Raw genomic sequence first — 21546 nt, 5'->3', positions numbered from 1 at the left:
GAGTCAACAAAGGCATCTTCTAATAGACTTGTTACATGAAAGTGACATGTTTTTGTGAACTTTATTGCTATTCTGTTATATGGAGGAAGAATGGCAGTATTTCTTGCACTCCCAAGTATCTGATGCTACTGTAATGATAGCACTTTTTTTTTCACTAGTGATACAGTTCATGTATTTGAAATACAAAGTCAATTAAAAACACCCAATATCTAGCCAGACATTTTAAAAAAATACTGCTTGTAAACCAAAACACAGTTAATAGATCTGTAATGTATGTATGAAAATTTAAAAAATCAGATTTTATTCTGATGTTTCTCATGCATCTCGCATATGTTTAAGAAATATTTTGTAACAGGATGACATTCCAGTGTATTTTCAAGTCTCCTTTATTTCATATAATGCATTTCATCCTGAGTCAAACAAAATATGCGTTGGAATCTAACTTTGGCTCACACTTGATTGGTAATAAAAATTAATTTAATTCTCCCAGCAGATTCACCAGTTACAAAGCAGCTTGAAAGTATGTGAATATAGTGATTGTAAATCAAAACATTTCATATACTAAACAGCTGCTTTTCTTAAAAAATCTAGTAGTGTATATAGGGGGTGACTAGGAAATGTATAATGAGTTTGTCAACAAGAGAGAAGTGATAATGTTGACTGAATTCTCTTGTCAGTTATACTAAAGTAGCTCTACTAAAACAATAGATTTTTCTGCATTTACAGTAGCTCAGCTAAGAGCAAAATTTGACCTCGGTTCTGAAGGGGGAATACAGCGGAAGAAAAATAACGAGTTTTCCCACTTATGAAAGCAAAATAAATGGTTACTTCTCTGTTACTACGTATTTATTGCTTGTAGTTCTCTGTCAGCTCTATTACGGAGATGTTAAGCACTGTTTACAGAAATCTTTTCTTTTTCTTTTCTCTACAGATGATGACACGTTTTCCAGTGTGTTTTGTGAAAACTCTAAGAAGCTTATCAATGTACATTTGTTTGCCCTAGCTGCTAAGTATTATTCTTTCTCTAATGTTGGAGTATGTACCCCATTAGAAGACCTACTTGAAGCACTGAGAGGAGACAATCAAGGAACAACAGGTATAATTATATTTACATTTAAATTTTTGCTTATTCATTATAGGACCTGCAGAGTTTTGGTTTTGGAGGGTGGTTTGTTGTCTTTTTTCCCTACATGCTTCTCACTTCGATTTTCATTTGTTCCTAGATTCTTTGTTGCTTTTGTTTGGAAAATGGATTCTCTTGCTAAATTTTGAACAGAGAGGTCACAGCATTCAGTACCTATAGACCCTTCCTAAGATTCAGTTTTAAGGGAAATGAGATAGACAAGCAGGCACATAATTTTCTGAGATATCTTGTTAATTCCCTTTGTTTTTCTTGTCCCTGAACAGCAGGAATCATGGTTGCTATTCTTGCTTTTTTTAAAAAGTCTCACCCTAAAAACTGTCAAGTGGGTTTACTTGTCACATCTTTGGTTTAACATTAAACATGTTGGCGTTTAGCTGAATATGGCCCAATAAGTGTTTGATGTCTCAAAAAAAAAAAAAAAAGATTTTATTCATTCTGTATGTTTTGGACCAATACCAATTATATGGCATAAAACTAGAGTAATTTAATTTTCTGTAGTTAAAGAAATTGAATTAAAACACTCTCAAGTTGGCATGAAGTTGGACACTGGAAGTCTTACCCTGATTATATTTTTTGTATCAGATGATAAACTGGCATTTGTACTTACTTGGATTGCTGTCATTTTCACTGAAAATGTGCTCTTCATGGAGTCCTCAGTCTTTATAGATTTGTCACTGTCTTTCAGATTTCTCATTAGTTTTTCAGAGACAGACAGAGCAGCTCTCTGCCTTTGTCTTTTAGTGCGACTTATCTCTATAATACGTTAAAACTCTGACATTTCTTATCCTAAGTGATAACACCGTTATATATATGTTGGGAATCTCCCATTTTCTACAGCAATCTTCTCTTTCCAACTTTGCCGTTTTCCATGGTTGGCTCCCCAGTTTTTAATTTCTTCAGAAATACTAAAATTCCATAGCTAAGATAGTCTTAATGGTTTGTTGTGCATTGGTCTTGCTTTCTGGCTTCTTTCCTTCGGCTCTTCATTTATCTGAAGCCCTTTTTTCATGTTGGACAACTGTATGTTGCTTTTCTTCTGCTTGCTTTTTAGCTCTTTTCGCTTTCATTATGCTCTCATTCCCTGTGTTCTGCATAATTTTCTGTAGTTCTCCGGTTCTACCTTGTTATAATCCTGTTTGAGTCCATACCTGGATTAGCTTTCTTAGGCAAAACTACAAGGATTCTTTCATCTTCTTGTCATGCAGAATTGAGCATCAGGAATAAGGCAATTGCTGACTATTTTGTTCTGTGTCTTGCAGGAGAGCTGCTCAGTAGGGTAACTGGGGCCTGGGTTTGTAATTCTAAATCGTACTTCATAGAAAAAATAAAACGTGTTCCAAATGTATACAATGGTATTATAATTCAAAACCTTTGTGTTGAATTGGCAGTAAGTATCAGTTAAATTAACTTAATTGAAGTTCCTGGCAATCACTTGGCAGAAGCAAAATACCAAGTTATGGATTCATAATGTGCAAGTTGCCAAATAGAAGTTGTGATCTTTTAACTTTAAGCAATTCTAGATATTTTGGACTTAATTCTGTATTTCAGAAAATATATTAATTTCCTGACATACTAAAGCTTGCAAGTCAGGAGAAGTGTAAGTCTGAGAAAACTGGCAACTTTACAATGGCCTTGCTCATATTCTGAAAAGTATGCATCCGGATAATTCCATTTACATTTCAGATGTTTTTAATACATTTTCTTGTTCTAAGACAAACATGCTTATGAGCCTATTCCCACAGTTTGCATACTTGCACAGTTCTCTAATTTCTTCACCATCTTAATGTAGACATATTGCTATCCTTCCTTGGAATAATTGGCAAGCACAAACATTTTAAGTGTATTGTGGACACAGCTACGCAGAATGGAGTTCTGAGTCTAAAGGGCGTTCTCCATTGCTTCCTAACAAAGGTCACTGTGGTCCTTACTGCACCATCAGGTTGCTTGCACTGAGCACACTGGGTCCAGAAGAGCCTGGCCCAAGGGGAGGAAGCCAGCAGGGAGAACTTCTCTTGTTACAGGTTCATATCTGATGTAAGAAGTGAGGGTTGCTAGAGTATTGGATTAGGAGTACTCTCTACCTTTACCAATGTGTTTATGGCCAAGGTAGTAGTCATGCAGTGACTGTTAATGAATCCATCTTTAAATTCCATGTACTGGAGTATCACTCTGCCTCAGTGTCTTTTTAGTATATGGTTATCCCAGTCCCTCACTCTGGCTTACGGAATTAAATCATAGTAATCTAACTTCTGTATAGGTGATGTTGTTTGGTGTGGACTGTGAATTTCTTTTTTTTATTTGGTGTGTCTGAATTTCCACAGATGGCTGGGGTATAAAATCCCTGCACACTGCTGTAGGAGATTTTAGGAAGATCTGCATTAGTACTGTGTAAAAGACAGTCTCTCCTCAATTTGTTCAGCTTCACAACTAAAGATGTAGCTGTAAATGGCATTACAGAGTTGAAAGTTTTTCAAATGGGAAACAGCTACCTGTGGTAGGGGTTCACAGTGGAAATAAGTAACATTTCAGTACCAGCTAAAACTAGTAACATTAAGCTTTCTGTTACTCTATTATATCCAGGGTACTTCTGTGAAGTATTCGAACCACAATTTTTCTTTTCATCACAAAAGGAGATGGATCTCTAAATTTCTTACGGTTTTTGAAATTAGTATTTGTTCTGCTTGCATCAGTTGTACACATGATAAGGAGATCTACATGTATAATGATTTGTTTCAAGAGAGTAATTTTGTGATAGCAGAATGAATTTACAGTTTGTTTAAAATTAGTATAGGTATTTTTTCAAATTTGTAGTTGTCTTGGCAATATAAAACAGTCCCCAGTACAGTTTGTCTATTAGATTGTAGTATGTCTGCTTGTTTTTCAAAATAATGTAAAAAAATCTATCAGAATTTTGCAGAAAATGCAGCAGCAGTAAAATGTATAAAAATCCTTAGTTTTCTGTAAACTGTATCATTTTCCCTGAGCTGGAATGTAAGCAGAGTGTTCATTCTGCAACAAGTAGGAAAAGAAGTCTAAAAATGGTTAAGAAACTTTAAGAGCTAAGGTGATAAATACTTTATATATGTAGGTATAAGCAAACTATGATTTTTCTACATGTAACCTCAGCTTTTGTAAGTTGTGTCTTGTTTCTGGATTTCTTCCATGTTTGAAATACTTAATTTGGCTTAAGTGCTCTCTGAGCGTTACCCAATTCAGTCTTTTGAGTTCATACTATAGCAAAGAGTAAAAGGTGCAGTATGTGGTGATAGTTCAAAGTGACAGGGCTGCATTAGAGAACAGTCAAACAACTTTTATTTCTGTCAAGAAGTTAAATGTCTGTTTCTTCCTGTTCCCATTCTGCTTCTTCTTCTGATAAGCCTATCCAGACACAAAAATGTTCAGATTTAAACAAAAAAGGAAACCTTTTTTTAAAAAAAAAATATTTTTTTTGTTTTCAATTTTTTTCTGTCTATTTTTCTTTCATTTGAAATGCTTACAAATGAAGAGTTTTGTTAGGACACCGTGTAGATCTTCACAATTTTAAAATTAAGGAGAATCTGTAGTGAAATAACAGACACTTGTATTTGTTTTGTTTAAAAGTATTTTAGTCTAATTTTTCTTTTGTCAGTTCATAGAGTCTATATTAGATTTCAAGTATTGTCATAACAATTTATTATAAAAAAACAGATGTTTAAGAAATAGAGAGATTCTGTGGGTTTTGGGAAAAATAGAGAAAACACTAGGTTTTGCATGAGCTCAGTTCAATTCCCCACTCGCTTTTAAAGAAGTAACACTCTTGGCTTCATTCCCAGCATGATCTGATCAAGGAATGAGCATAGTTTTTGCCTAATGGTCAGTTTCTGGACAGATGAAGACATACTGTGCAAAAAGCAGAGAATGGGAAAGTATATTAATCTGCCTAGACTTGCAGAGAAAGTCTTGTTTTCTAGGAGCATGCTTGTCAATAACAGTACAGTTTCTTCTAACCTCAAGCAGACTTACCAAAACTTTCCATCAATTTAAGTAGAGACAAGTGTCCTGTAGTGTTGATGGTGTAGGAGAAATGTGTGGGTTTCTCCCAAGGGAGCAACTTCTGAACTACTCCTTTGGTCTGATGATGTAGAGATGAGGAAGTGAGTGCCTGGTATTCTCCACAAGCAGTAAACCTGTGGTAGAAATTGACTGCATCTCATTAACACATTCTCCAGCAACACTGAAATGAGTGATTTTGTACCATAAAGATGTAGCAGTTCTATAACCCATCCATAGGGTAAAGAAAATAAAAGTGCATTTTCCTTTGAATTTCCCCAGCATCGCTCATAACTTTCATTTGAGATATCTCCCACTTGATGTTGTGAGCAAATCTGTAGGATTAACAAACTGTACTGTGTGATTATTAATTGTCCCTACCCTTATATTTCATATATGTAAAGGTAAATGTGATAAACAGTGTAAGAATAAGTATTTTTTAATGGGCAGAAAGAAATAGTACAATTTTGTAGTGGTAGATATTGCCCAATATCTGGTCAGGTATTAGATATGCTACATTTTAAAAATACACTAAGAGTACTAAGTTTTACAGTTGAATTTTACTGATCCATCTGTAATTCAGAAGTTAGTCTTGTAATAATTTAGTGAGTTTTTAATTAAAAATTACTATCCTTAAAATATTAAAATATAAAAATATAAGCATATTTTTAGGCCGGTATTTTTTCTGTTTGATCTCAAATCTTTATTTTTATGGGTTGTGTTAATGAGTATTTATTTTCTTAAACTGATACAGGTATCAAAACTGATGAGTTTATGAGTAATAAGAAATCACATGAAGTGCAGATGATGTCAGAGCTGGTAGACAACATAGCGAATTACTGTGGTATAAAGCAGGTAAGAAAGCATTTCTTACTGTGCTACTGTGTACCTTCCAAATTACTCTCCTTATTGTATTTGAATACATCATTATGATATTCTGTCGCTGCTGTTCTTATTTTTCCTGTAAATATTTGTAGCTATAGCACAGCCTTTAGGGCCAAGCTGAAGGACAATTTTGTTTACAGATGTATTGTTCCAAAGGAGCTGCCTTTCAGTGAGTCATAATCATTTTATGACTCATGAAAAAATTTAAGAAATTACAGTCATCCTCCATATGTTGAGCAGCTAAAAATTACATTGCTTTTTGCTATACACAGGTACTTCCTTGTTTATCAGTATTATATCGCTGGCAATTTACCATAAGCTTCAGTAGGAGAGCAAAACTTGATTCTTCTCCTTCTGTCAGGCACACGAGAGTGCCACATAGAGACCAAAGCAGAAAATCTGAGAAATTTTGAAAGCTCATCTTATTCTGGCACAAGAGATTTAAATTGTTTCCTGTTGTTTAATGCTGTTCACCTTTATTTAATATGGATTGAGATCTATCAGTTATGACCTTTCTAGTTTGAAGAGAGACCAGATTAAGCAGAGACTTACGTAGCAGAGTGTGCATGAAGTACGTTTGGTAGAACACGTATAGGATCTGGACACCCGTTGCCATTATCACCCAGCAGTTACTTTTGAATTGGATGTTTCATACATCAGATGGCAAGTTCATCCTTGGAAGGTGAAGAATTGCAGGATTCCTTTCTCAAATTTGATTGTAACTTACCCTTGGTTTTTTTACATGTAATTATGATTACACAGTGCACTAGATCACTGTTGCATTAAAACCTTGTAGATGTTTGCTTATGGATCTGTTGACAAAACAAAAGCATCGCAACAATACTTGACTTTTTTGAGTACTGTATTTCACATTCTATTAGACAAAAGTACACTAACACCATTTTCTTGGTTTACATACAAGTAATTTTTCTGTAAGCTTTTTCAGTGTTAAACTTTCTGTTATATTCCATGTCTTAGACCTTTGTTGCGGTGAGACTTTATTTTTAAGTATCTGGATGAACTCATCTGGTTTAATTATTTTAATCTCTATAATGCTAGTAACTGGCTAATGTAGCTTCATCCTCACTTTAAACTGTAGATGACTAGTAGCTCTGGACACTGCATTTGATTCCTTTCTACGTCTGAGCTGCACTTGCTTTCTGTGCAAGGGGCTGTAAGTGTAAATGGAGACTAATTTCCACCAGCCTAATAAGAATTCCCACGAAGATTTGTGGAGAACAAACTATATTTGTTTAAAAACAAAGATTAATAAGATATTTGCCCAGATTTTATGCTGAACATATTCTCACTGAGCCTGTTTTTTTCCTAGGTAAGTATGTCTGAGCATAGTTTAATGTATCAGATGTGGGTAAGGGGAAAGAGACAGCTGCAGTTGGGCAGGCTAAGTCTGTATTACTATGGTCTCTGGTATATCTTGTCCCCCATATTGTGCCTGGCCTTTGTAATGGGAGAGTGCTAGCTGGCCTGCTTCATACCTGCATCAGGGGCGTTGCTAAAAATTAATGGTGTGGCCAGTCCTGTGCCAGGGGTAGAGTACATTGCCATGTTCTGTTCAGTTTAGTGGTAGAGACATAACTGCAATGTCCCGAGCTGCTGCTGCTGCCGCCATAGGCAAAAAGGCAAGCCCCAAAACTTGGATTCAGCTCTGAGTTGCTGAAAGTGAACTTTGATTTGGAAGTTATTTGGCTCAGACTGAGTTTAATTTAGATAATATAAATGATGCAGTACTCTTGATGAGTTTGGGTCAGGCCTGTGGCATCCTTGGAAACAGAGATCAAAACTCTGAATCCCGACCATCTGTTTTGTGAAGAACAACTGATGAAGGCAAAGTTTTAGGCAGTCTTCTCCTTACAACTGGGATTACCGAGTAAAAAGAGAGCTGCAGTTAAGGCCAGCTATTACTGGATGAGATGCAATCAATTTGTGAGCATCTGCAATCGCTTACAGCAATGGAAGGCGATCTCTCCAGCAACAATTTCAAAAGCCAGCCATGGTTACAAGTGCGGGTGCCCTCAACAGCTGTAAAGTGGATGTGCTCTGTAAAGAATAGAAATACAGTAGCAGCAGATTTGTGAAAAGTAATTTCTTCTATCATTAGCATGGTTTTTGCCTTGCTTACTTTTTGCTTCAGGCAAGTATTAGTTGTTCAAGTGTTGAAGACTTTCATGTACTGAAAAAGCTGTAGGAGAGTGTAGTTAGCTTATAATGCAATACTAAATGTTCTCTGCATTTGCTGGAAGGTGGTGTTTCATATAGCATTTTCATTTAGATTTTAAATAGTTCCTGTGAGATTCAGGAATGAAAGGAAAGGAAAACCCATATTCAGAGAGTAAAAAAGTAGAGCCACCTTAATGATCTAACCTAAGTCCCGATGTAGCGGGTTACTAATAAAATCTCAAACCAATCATTATTAAGTATGAGTCAATATGCTGCAATTTCATGCAGTGATTATGCACTTTTATCAGATGGCTTGGAGTATGTGTAGACAAAGGATTATTTTCTGTTTATTTTTTGAAAAAATGGTATCATTTAATGAAAAATATTATTGCAGTATATCACTGAATATGAAATGCCAAGTGCTCTGTATTAACTTTTTTCCATTTTAGTCATACACTGTAACAAAATTTATTTGTGCAAAGTTACAAATCCCTAATATATGAAAAGAGCTTTCCAGTTACACTTAAAAAAAAAAAGAAAAACCTCCTTCTCAGTTATTAAAAAAGCGACTCCTTTTGTTTTGGTTACCTTCAACTTAAAAAAATACAGGAATTGTAAAGTTTTAGGGCAGTTTTTTTCTTATTGATCTTTTCTATCCTTCTCACAAAACAAAATATATGCAGCATTTAATTAAAAAATCTAGAGCTCTGAAAACACAACACATGTTTTACAACAGCAAGTGTCCTCAGGGTGTTTCTTTCAGATATTACAGATCACTGACAGCTTGAAAAATGCCCTCCATTTCACCTCCATACCCATGATGTATAATGGGTGGTAGAGGATATTACTCTCTTGTGGTATTTCATAATGTAGTATAATAAATAGTAAAATGAGAATAAAAGTAAAATGTATATTACTACTGTAATCACTTCTAGGTGAATGATTTGAATTAAAACATTAAAGCAAACCACCTAACGTGTTTTTTTCAGTTGTTTACTGCCCCTTTTAAGCATTGTTCCTATAGTAGACGTGGAACTTTATTTTGTTTGTTATAACTTGTTTAAAAACAAAGATTAATAAGATATTTGCCCAGATTTTATGCTGAACATATTCTCACTGAGCCTGTTTTTTTCCTAGGTAAGTATGTCTGAGCATAGTTTAATGTATCAGTTGTTCTTGATTAAACTCTGAAAAGAAACCTGTTATGATTCCTCTTTGCTTAAATGCATATTTGTTTTCTTTAATGTATTTGTGAAAGTTTTTCTTGGAAATTGCAGCATGAGCAGCAAGAGTTGCAATGTGTAACTAAGTGTGATATAATTCTGCATTCAGCATCCATTAAATTTGTGATCTGGTGCTGGGTAATGTTGGAATGCTTCTGGAAACGAAGTTCTTGATTGCACTATGCCAGAAACTGTGTTTAAACATAGTACCCAACTCACTATGGACAAGACCTTTGGAGTTCATTATATCATGGAAATTTCATTTTAAAAGTTCATGCTTGGCAGATATGCTGTGGATTCCTGATTACCTATGTAATCAAGGAAAGGTAAAGCAGGGGTTAATTTAATGCCATCTATTTGTTTAGCACAAGATCATTGCCTGATTATTTTTAGCAAAATTCTCCTCTTCGTTTTAAAGCTATTCTTCCAGTGCTAATTTAACAATATACTGCTCTGTTTTCTTTTTACTTGGAAACAGCTGGACTTACCCAAACAGCAGTTTGTCCTTACAGCCACTAGAGGTCACACATAGGAGTTAGGAATAGTTCACTAGCTGACTCATGTCCAAATGCTGCCTTTCACAGAAATAATTAAAAACCTTGTAGAAGTGGAGGTGTGCATATTATGCATAATAGTAATATCTGCTACATAACATAGTGGGTAAAATTGTTCCTTGAACATTTTTCTTTCCTTCACTTTTAAATAATTTAGGAGAATATTGGTGATAAATGTGACAAATAAATGACATTTTCAAAAAGTATGCTTAGATTATATCTATGCTATTTCACTAAATCCACTCCTGTACTGATTTCATTCAAGAAATTTGAGGGTTGTAGCATACCTAGATGGCAAATGTGTAGCAAGATCACATGACGAGTGCTGACGAGAAAGCCACATGCAGCCCGAGTAAACAATTTTTACCTAATAGTGTATACTCTCCACTGTTTTATGTAGTCTTTAGTGACATTGGTTCAAATTTTTCTTTCTAGTTCCATGGCTATACAAATCTTTAACTTTCTTAGAATAAGAGGAAGAGTATTGCTGTACTAAGTATTCTTACCTGATGAAAAACTTTGCAGTTGAGTTTAAGATGGATCCATGTAGTATATGCTACTATTTTGACTTACAAATAACAGTGTAAGCTTTCTTACAAATGTGTGACAGACCAAGAACAAGACATAGGTGTTCTTGAATCAAACACTTTCAGGAACATCTACAAGGAAGTCATTATATCTCATCAGTATAATTTTTGGTAGATACCTGAACAGAAGCAAACGTTATCATTTTCTTTCCTTACAGAAATGTCACTCTGCCTATTCTTGTAAAATATTTTATATATTTATTACAAATTAAAACACACGATATAAAGCTGTGATTATGTAGTTAAAGGTCTCAGGTTAACCTTGATTCTGCTACTATTCTGTACAGTGTTTTCCCTCCTGTGTTATATCAGTCAGTGGACTAGTACATGCTGTCAACTATGAGACAAACTAAACTGTCAGATAGTTATCCCTTCTGTTCTATCCTTCCTCCAGAACAGGCAGTGGAAAGCACATGTGATATATGAGCCCCTTTGTTTTACTACAAAAGCATTCCCATGTTAATCAAAGCTGTATGGATCATTTTCACAGAACAGGAAAGTGGTATAAATGAGCATTCTGACATAAAAGAGGGTATCAATATCACGTGTCTTTAGGTCACATCTGAAGTGATTAAGTTGGGCACCGAATCTGAAGATACTCATTTCTGTACACCTAGTGTCTGTACACCTAGACGCCTCAGTATGGGAGTTGGATGCCTAAAGCTACATACTGTGAACGCTTTCTTTGCTCTATATCCTGACCCAGTTTAGCAAGGGAGGGTGGTGGTGTTAGTGGTTTATGGTTATTTTCTTTAACAGAAGGAAGTTCTGTGTCAAAAAATACGCTGAAAGTCTTTCCCAGAAGAGTCAGGACATGTACATTGCATAAGCATTGCGGTGTTTGTTTTCTAGACCAAATCAGTTAAGACTTAATTCTGTGTTGTAGAGTCAGAAAGTGGACCAACAATGCAGAAGAATTAAGTGTATTAGGAGGCGTGATAATGATAAGGTAGCTATTCAAACCATGCTTAAATATTTAGGGAATTATTTTGCACTTGATTGAAGTGTGTCTTGTTGCTCATTAATATAGCAAATTTTATTTTCTTTTTTTCCCCTTTGTCTAGGTGATTGACATAGGTTCTGGAAAAGGCTACCTGAGTTCATTTTTGTCCATGCAATATAACTTAAAAGTTTATGGAATTGACTCCTCAAACACCAACACTAGTGGTGCTCATGAAAGGAACAGAAAATTGAAGAAACACTGGAGAGCGTATCAGAGTCGAGGAAGAGCAAACCTCAAAAGACAGAGGTTGGAAAAGGCAAATGACGGGCCAGTGGAAAGTGAAATTAAATGTAAAGCAATCAGTGAAAAGCTCTTAAATAATGACAGCAGTCTTCAAAGTCAGGACCAAGTGACTATTCAAGATTTAGTTCCTTCTTGTGGTTTCACAGAAATAGCTACATCTGAAACCAACAATCAAGCTGAAGTTGATTTGGTGGCTCAGACACAATCTGATGAGAGCAAACTTTCGGAAGAGGTTCTTGCTATTCTAAATGTTCTGCCTGCTGATGCTGTAGACGTTTTTTCTTCATCTCAGTGTAACTGTGGGGAACTCTGTGAAGAGGAAAAGGTGCAAAGAAAAATGGCATCTCTCAAGGCGAAAGCAAGCAAGTCAAGTGAATCAAACCTGTATTTTCCATTGACCTCTTGCATCACTGCAGAAACAGAACTCAGTGACATCATAACAGATTTGGAGGTTGTTTTACTAATATTTGAAGTAGATTGTCCATTGTCTTTATATTGCCATTTTCATATGTACATAGTATTTGCTGAGTGTACATAGAGTGCTGTCAGGGGTGTGAATGAATATTCTGGCCCAGTAACGTTTTTCAGACAGCAGAACTATGTCTAGCAGATACAGAGTGTTTTTCTATTTTAATATATGTGTTGGGATTAGTTTGAATATGTAAAGCAGCCTTTAGAATTTATGGGGTAGATAATAATCAGCTGTAAAAGTTAACAGCATACATATTAGCACATTCAAATATTTTACAGTTGTGGTTATAGATAATATCTAATTATTATGAAAAGATTTATATTTACCATGTAGATGGATATTTTAAGGACTGGAACTTCAATTTGCCTGAGATTTCTTGGTTTTTAAGTTTTATATTTTTGTAATTTCAGTTAAACTTTGAAGGCATAGGAGAATTTATTGTGTATAGTACTCAACATAAAAAGTTTGTAAAGAGCCATGTTTGGAAATAATGTTTCTATATTTTGACTTTTCAGAGTTACTTTAAGTTCATCTAGTAATTTACTAGCTGGCAGGGATTGTGTCTACTCAAACAAGCCCAAGCTCAGCTGCCCAAAGACAGTGACACAAGTCTAGAAGCTCTATGGCTGTTTAGTTCCTATGCCTGAGCTAACGAACATTGATTGGGTAGATACATTCAGTCTTTTATGGAAAGGTAGAAACTCATCTGTGTTCAGCAGTACCTGAACTATTACATTCAGGGGTGTAATTCGTCTCTGATTCAAGACCATAGGTTTGTGCTGATGGCCTTCTAACTTGAGTTCATAGATACTACTGCGCATCTGAGAACACGTGGAACAAAAGACACGCTGAGCAGCAGGGTTTGTTGATGAAGCATATGCCTTTACATTTGCACAGTTGGATTTTGTATCCTCATAGTATGTCATTTCTATGACGTAAAAGATAGAAGAGATCCTATATCACTGACTTTCTTTATTAAAAAAAAATTAATAAGATTACTGTCAGAAAAAGTAAAAGCTTCACTGTGTTAAAAAATAGTAATAACCAAACTGCACATTATGTGTGATGAATGTCTGTAATTAAAAAACATTAAAATGTGCAATCATTTACATGTTTTGAAAGTATTTTGAGAATTTTTAGAAATAGTTTTTAGAAATAGTTTTACAAATATTTACAATTTTTTCTTGGAACCATAAATTGATTTTTTTTCCACAAATTTTCCTAAGCTGGGACAGATGGGGAATGGGTAAAATTAATATTTACTGATTTATACTGTAAGTTCTTTTCTTGTCCTGGGTTTGAAAATGCATATCTTACCTTAGCTTCCAAACTTTAGTCTTGTTCCACTATTTCTCTAATTGCTTGTGGGAAAAAAGCTTTGTGGAATGCTGAGTTGAAGATGACTGATGTAGGAAAAAAGTCTTTAAAAATTAAGTTGGACTGAAACTGAATTTTTGCCACCTAAAAATTTTGCATCCTAAGACAAGGAGAGGGCAAGCACAGAGAGGCAGCAAAAAGTGGAAGGTGAGAAGGGGGACAGGAAGAATTAAAAAAACAGGAAAAGGGAGGTTTTACTGTTTCGCACATACATATACTATAGAATACAGATGGGTGAGAAAATCAGATAGAGAGGAGCAAAAATAGATGTGCATATAAAGTCAGAGTGGTTATAGAAAGGTATCCCAGTTGAATGTCTCAGGGCTAATTTCTTGTTGCTAACCTTGTTAATAAATAAGGCTGAAATTCAAAGCAACACCTTGTTTACTATGTAGATTCCAACTCATAAAGCCAGAAGGGAAATATCTTGTTATGAATGGTGAGAAGAGGGCTAATTTGGATGGAGATATAGAGGGAAGGGGAAATTGAGGAAAAAGGGAAGCAGGAAATAGAATGGACAGAAGAACAGAGCATCTGAAGCTGAAGTTCTTTCTTTAGTTCTTACTGAAGTTCTTACTTGGAGGAAAATGTCCATTTGTTGTTGAATAGTAGGGGGCACACTGCAAAACTGCAGCAGTACTACAGTTTTGGAAATAACAAAGCCTGCTGTTCATATTACATCTATTTAGGAAGCGGGTTTGATTTCAGCAACTTAATGTAACAGAAATTACGTAGATGTGTCCAACCAGATTTACAGCAGTAAATCTGAAGTAAGGAAAGGAAGTAGCAGTAGTAGTAATAACAATAACAGGAAAGCTAGAAAAGACGAAACAAAATGACCCATGTCCAGTCACCATGTAGATGTTCCCTTCCGTGTAGGTAAACCAGCTGCTATCCATAGTCTTGAACTTCTGCTTCCTCACAGCCGGTGAAGGTAGAGTGCAGAGATGTATAGTTCCTTACCTGAACAAAGTGATGAGCAGTCTGCCTCTCCACAGAGGCAATGCACCATGTTTTCTTAGCACTGAGTGCTTTTATTATGCATTGAGAAATTCTGGAACAGAACATCAGGAGTCCTCACGGAGTTGTGTGTTTAAACCTTACAGCTCAATACCTTTGCAGCATGTTTGGGTTTTGGAGTTTGTTGTTGTTATTCATGCTCTTTCAGTTGAAGAGCGATATGCTTTATTGTTGCTTTTTTTTCTTTTTCTTCTTAGGACTGTATGATGGTGGGTCTACATACATGTGGTGATCTTGCTGCAAATACACTACGAATTTTTACAGCCAAGCCTGAAATCAAAGCAGTTTGCAGTGTAGGCTGCTGCTACCATCTGTTGTCAGAACAGTTTGAAAACCAAGAAGGTAATTCTTCTGAGCTTAACTTGTGCCTTCCAGTTTACATGTTGAGAGTATTATACCTTTTAATTAATAACCTCCTTGTGTTTGTTCCTTTCCATTGGCTTATTTAGTACTGGTTTTAATTACATTATGTGGGTCATTCACTCCCGGATGCCCTGTAGCTTTTCTGTTATGCCAATATTCCTAATATTCTTACTGAAATTAGGGACATTAATGCAGAATGTTTTTATGTGGTTATGAATACAGCTGGTTTTATTCCATTACTTCACTTGTAAAATGTGGAGGCTTTTTTAGTCCAATATGTTTTCATCCTTTTGAAATATTTTGTACCAGATTTTGCCCTTGGCTGTCTGCATGCAACATCCATTTATGTTGAGTTGAACATATACAACTATGAGCAGAATTCAGTCCTTGTAATGTATGTTATTACTCAAAAAAGCACTCAGATGAGTACTGTGCTCTGGGGCATTGCCAGTTTAGAAGATGATGGAACAGGACATATATAACAGTTTTTCTTGGGGAGACAACCTGAAAATTATTTGGGGATTCACACTATAGGCAAATTTTCCTTCAAATGTGGGTTTTTTCATTTTTGATAGAAAGTTGGTATCTTTACTTGGAAGGTAAATTCTGCATAATGAAAAACATTAAGTAGCTGTCTTTCTTGAGACAAGTGTTATGTAGCTGAGCTGTCTAAATGACTATCTGCCAAGGTCCTAGAACCTGATCATCATATCAGCCAAATGTGAGAGAGAGGTGAATTGGCAAAGTTTATTTCAACTCTTTCATGGAACTTCATAGACAGAAAGGTGGGTGGAACCCAGCTGCTGCTCTTTAAGTTTGCTGCTCAGGCAGCTAAGGCACAGCTCCAGACTGACCATGACACATGCTAGCTTTTCCTTGCTTTAACGATCTTTTCATATTTTTATCTTGCTCTGTAACAATTTTAAGAATTTTTGCAGTGTATTAATTTCAGTTATTTCACAATACTCCAGATCATCACAAAAACAAAGAAATACAATTGAAATTTCTATGTTATAGAAATTTAATTAGTAAAAACCATACAATTCCTTTTACGTCAAGAGTTTTAAAAAATTATTAACTTTTCAGGCACTTGTCAGTAAGTTTGTGTGTCTGAAACATTTGGTTGTTTCTTATTGCAAAGAGTACACAACTTCCTGTTCTAGCTGTAGGATTATTTTTCCAGACCAGTGCATAAGGCTTTACTAAATTATTGTTACTCAGACACCACCAAAGGATCAAGTCTGATAACCTATTCTAAGTTCAAACAAACAGATGTACAGTCACAGTAGTAAGAGATGCTGCAGTTTCATAGCAGTATGGAAATTAAGCCAAATTGCACATTGGAGTTTCTAGCTGTTTTATTTTTCTCAGCTTGAAGGATAAAAATTATTGTCAAAGAAGAACCTTTAGGCAGAATAAAAGGAAATTACAGTATTCTTTTTTGGGGAAAGAACAGGTAACTAGTTCCAGTGATGCTCAAAAAAATTGATCTTTTTTTTTACTATTACTATGAGGGTACATATTCTAAAATCTATAATGCTGTTGTATTCCCCTGGAAAAGTCATCTGCTATATGGTTTGTTCATAAATGCATAGTAGAGGGGTAAGAGCGCAAGGACCGACAATATCTAAGAGATAAAATTTCTTGAAAGGTAAAGTTGAAAAGAGTTAAAAATATAGCTTGTGTCTACTCTTCCTATGCATGGATTTCAAACTGACAAAGCATTCTAGAAGATGCTAGAGAATTCTGTAACTAATCAGATGTTATGGATCCAACAATTCACTTGTACAAGAAGTAAACTAATTCCTCTTGCACCTGTCTGAGGCAAGTGAATTTTGGTACTGCTTCCAAAATGGACCAAGTCATAGAACCGTGATGAAATAATTTAACTTGGAAGTGGCTTTTGGAGGTCATCTGGTCCAGCTCACAGTGCAAGGCAGGGCTGACTTAGATCAGGTTGTTCAGGGACTTGTCCAGTCATGTTTTGAATATCTCCAAGGGCAGTGACTCAGCAGCCCATTCCAATGTTTGCCCTCACCACAAAGTTTTTTTCCTCATATCTGTTCAGAATTTGCAGATCTTGTGCATTATCTGTTGCCTTTTCATTGTGCACCTCCAAGAAGAGTCCAGCTTAATCTTTTCTGTTCCCTTTTCTTTAGGTAGTTGAAGACAGCAGTTAGATCCCTCCTTGACCTCCTCTGCAGCCCTGTAGTCCTCTTGCCACCACTAAACTCATTTCATTAAGTCAGTGTGGTGGGCTGGAGAGCCCAAAGAAGCACTCTAAACAGTCTCACTCACACTTGCTAAAATGGGGGAATAATCACATCCCTTAACCTGCAGGCTTGACTGCTAAGCTTCAGAGTCCTATCAATTTTCTACCCACCCTAGAGTCTACCTGTCTAAGCCACATCTTTCCAACTTGACTGTAAAGATACTAAAGAAACCTTGCTGAAAGCCTTGCTAAAGTCAAGGTAATCTATGACTATGCTCTCCCCTAGTTCATGGAGTCACTGCATCACAGAAGGCAATAAAGTTTGTCACTCCCTGTTAAATTCCTGCCAGCTGTTCTTAATCTCCTTGTTCTTCATGGGTCTGAGAATGGTTTCCAGGAAAATTTGCTCCGTAATCTTATTGAGAATTGACGTTAGACTGAAGATGGATGTGATGTTTGCCTTTTTCCTGTCATCAGGAACTTCCCTTGATGGACATGACCTTTCAAAGATGATAAAGTGTGGCCTTCATGTGACATCAACCAGTTGCCTCAGCTTCCTGAAATGCATCCTATTTGGTCACATGCCCTTGTGTATTTCCAGTTTGCTTGTGTGGTCCCTGAACCAATATAATCTCCACTGTAGGTACTCCTTCACTTGCCCAGGCTCTGACACTACACTCAGGGAAGCTACTGGCTAATCTAGGCATCAACCAGGGATTGCAGAGACCTGTAGAAGCCTTACATGGAGTTCGAGTATTAGGATGCAGACTTAGAGCTAGATCTCTGTGGTGATGGACTGAAGATCTTCCTAAGAAGCAGAAACAATTGGACAGAATTTGCTGCAGCACAGGAAATCACTTATTTGTTTGAAATCAGTCCGGTAAGCAAGGACTTGCCTGCAAGGACACAGTGGGAAGTTCTGTTATAAAGCACTTTATAGTTATCTTGACTTAGTAGCTTCAAGGCTTAGAAATTTAAATTTAAAATGTGTTTTAAAATGTCATTGCTTTATTTTATTTTATTTTATTTTATTTTATTTTATTTTATTTTATTTTATTTTATTTTATTTTATTTTATTTTATTTTATTTATTTTTTCATAGAATCAGAGAATGATTTGGGTTGGAAGTGACCTTACAGATCATCTAGTCCTAATCCTCCTGCCATGGACAGGGACACCTTCCACTAGACCAGGTTGCTCAAAGCCCCATCCAACCTGGCCTTGAACACTTCCAGGGATGGGGCATCCACAACCTCTCTGGGCAACCTGTTCAAGTGTCTTACCACCCTCACATGAAAGAATTTCTTCCTTATATCTAATCTAATTCTGCCCTCTTTCAGTTTAAAGCCGTTACCCCTCATCCTATCATTACACTCACTGATAAAGAGTCTCTCCTGCATCTTTCCCATAGGCCCCCTTTAAGTACTGGAAGGCCACTATAAGGTCTCCCTGGAGCCTTCTCTTCTCCAGGCTGAACAACCCCAACTCTCTCAGCCTGTCCTCATGAGGGAGGTGCTCCAGACCTCTGATCATCTTCATGACTCTCCTCTGGACCTGCTCCAACAGGTCCATGTCCTTCTTGTGTTGGTGGCCCCAGAGCTGGACACAGAACTCCAGGTGGGCTCTCAGGCAAACAGAGTAAAGGTGGAGAATCACCTCCCTCGCCCTGCTCTTGATGCAGCCCAGGATACAGTTGGCTTTCTGGGCTGTGAGTGCACATTGCTGACTCAGTCAATTTTTCATCCACTACTACCCCCAAGTCCTTCTCTGCAGGGCTGCTCTCAGCTCACTCTTTGCCCAGCCTGTATTTGTGTATTTTTGTCCAGTTTAAAAGCTTTTTTATTTTCTTGAGGTGCACACCCTTAAGGACAAGGTTGAAGCAAGTTCACCTCAACCCTTTCCCCCAAAGTAGCACATTTTCCATCTTTGCTGCTTCTTTAATGTAAATGCTGATGGTTGTTTTCATAAGCCTAGTTGAAGTAGATACGCCAGCTCACAAAAAAGATGCTGTGGACTGGTGGTTGCTGTAACTTGAGGTGTCTGGGCTGCATGTTGTTTGACAGTTAAGTTTTGTTTAATACCAAGATCAGTCTTGTTTGAAGACAGTGAAAAATTGCTTTTTCACTTCATATTACGTGGAATTAGCTGATATTAATGGGAAGAAACTTTACCTGTTTTGATGCCTAACATAGTATTTATAAGTCTGATGTGGTGAGTCGACAACATATCAACAAAATGTTACTACATTATTTTTGGTGGGCTGTTGAATCACCTTGGTTACTGCAAGTTTGGGTTTTTTGTCTCTGAGGAGCTGGCTACAAGGAATAATGCCTTTTCTCATATATTCTAAAAATAGTAAAGATATTGAAAGGTTGCCTGATTCAGTTTGCCATTGGACCTGCTGTGAAAACTTTGGGAGCATTTCTGATGAAAGTAGGTGCCAGTAGTCACAGTCTTGAATATTCCAATCAGTATACAGTGTCCTATGTGTCTATAAATAAGCTAAATTCATCTGGAAATTTTTGTAATGGAACCACATTTCCAATTATGCTGGGAATAATTTTCAACTCCTAAGATCGTGAAAGCCTTTATTTTGATTTATTAGTAACCAAGAGGTGCTGTGTAATGTCAAATTTCAATTCAATTAAAAAAAGTTGAAGCCAGTGACTTTTAACATCTGTCTTTAAATTTCACTGCTGTTAGAAGCAGTACCAAATACTAAATTTCAGTTAATAAGGAGTATTATGACAGCTCTTCAAGAATTCTAAGTAGTTTTACTTTGGCTTTCTCTAAGGAGAATTGGCTGTTTATACAGAGATTCTTCTATGGATAAAATGCACTTAACCATTAGTATAATTGATTCCTTTGGGGTTTTTCTTCACTGTTACTGCATCAGATAGTCAATAACACCCAGGTAGTAAGGATTTTACTATTTATTAGAGACTTTTTACATAAACCTATTTACATAGTGAGCCATTATGGCACTTTTTCTGGAAAAAATCAGTTTGCTAATGATTTTTAGGTTAAAACAAACTCTGTACCTCTGTTCAGGATTGATCCTAAATCCTTAGGATTTTAGAGAGCTGTTTTATCTTACATTCAGCTAATACATTTCTGGGGCAATGTACCAGCTGGACTATGATTATCCCTTAACAGACAGTAACTGCAAATTTAAGATATTTTCAAAAAAACTTCACTTTCCTTAAAAAGGAGCTGATGTGTATCTGTATTCTAATTCTCTTCCTTCCATCCTCCATACCACCAAACACATCCATACCAGCCTAGAAACCAGTGAAACTCTTCAATATGATATCTTCTTGTTTTGAGGAAAAAACACATAAACATTACTATTGCTAAGTATTTCATAATTGGAAGTAAGATATAGGTGTAGTTGTATAGGTAGTTTCAATGAAAGCTGTCTGATAGAAACTCTTCTTGAGGTTAGCTTGAGTACTGCAAAATGTGAATGCCAGCTTTTGTAAGGATTTCCAATGTCAAGTCACTGCTCTAGGAAGAAGAAGATACAAGCTGGGCAGAGGAGTTCTAGAGATGTCCTGGAAGCTGTGGAGAGTAGCTTCTCGATAAGGCACTCTGGAAGAAGTCAGCAAACCTTTTGCAGAAAAGTAAGAGCCTTGGACCCTCAAGTTTCATAAATATAAACTTTGATTACATTTGTTAAGCTCTAACTTTTAAAAGCTAGTGAACATAATTAAGGGAACCAAAAGGGATACCAAAGGTAGTCAAAATTCACATACAGAATTTTATCAGATTTGTGAAAACTGAAAAGGCCTTAAATAAGGTAGATTCAGTGGACAAAAACTTCAAAATTGAATTTTCTGAAGGATTCCTTACACAAATATAATGGCTTCATATCACTCCGTTCCACTAAAATATGGAAATATCAGTCACTGTTTTAGAAGTATTAGAGTACAGATGATTTATGTGTTGCCTAGGTATATTTTCAAAGATATTCCACAGCCAGTGTCTTAAAATAACTATCACTGATACCATGGTAACACAGGAAAACACTTCCAAGCAAAAGATCAAAAAGCTTGATTTCCTTTCCAAGGCATCTTTAGATATTGCTGCACAGAGCACATTTTCATGAATTTGTGACAGAGCTAACTAGTCGCTAAAACCCAGATGTTTTCTATCAAAATTGGTCCTGAAAAAAATATGAAACTTGAAAAAATATTAACTAGGTAAGTTTTACAGATGTTAAATTACAGCATTACCTATTTAAGTTATTAAAGTATT

At 36.1% G+C, this 21546-nt stretch overlaps 1 protein-coding gene across 6 annotated transcripts in view; it reads left to right on the top strand.

Moving 5' to 3' along the window:
* The window catches only part of METTL25 (methyltransferase like 25), a 66153-nt gene that overhangs the window by 5741 nt on the left and 38866 nt on the right, over positions 1 to 21546 (top strand). For all 6 annotated transcript variants that reach the window (XM_074827120.1, XM_074827119.1, XM_074827124.1 and 3 more), the window contains exons 2-5: positions 932 to 1096; positions 5928 to 6028; positions 11665 to 12297; positions 14913 to 15057. In XM_074827120.1, the coding sequence (XP_074683221.1) occupies positions 932 to 1096; positions 5928 to 6028; positions 11665 to 12297; positions 14913 to 15057 (1044 nt within the window). The remainder of the gene's footprint in view (positions 1 to 931; positions 1097 to 5927; positions 6029 to 11664; positions 12298 to 14912; positions 15058 to 21546) is intronic.

This window comes from Strix aluco, chromosome 5, assembly GCF_031877795.1.
Source record: "Strix aluco isolate bStrAlu1 chromosome 5, bStrAlu1.hap1, whole genome shotgun sequence".
NCBI lineage: Eukaryota > Metazoa > Chordata > Aves > Strigiformes > Strigidae > Strix > Strix aluco.
The sequence above is the reverse complement of the archived record's forward strand: the minus strand, read 5'-3'. Positions and strand labels throughout refer to the sequence as shown.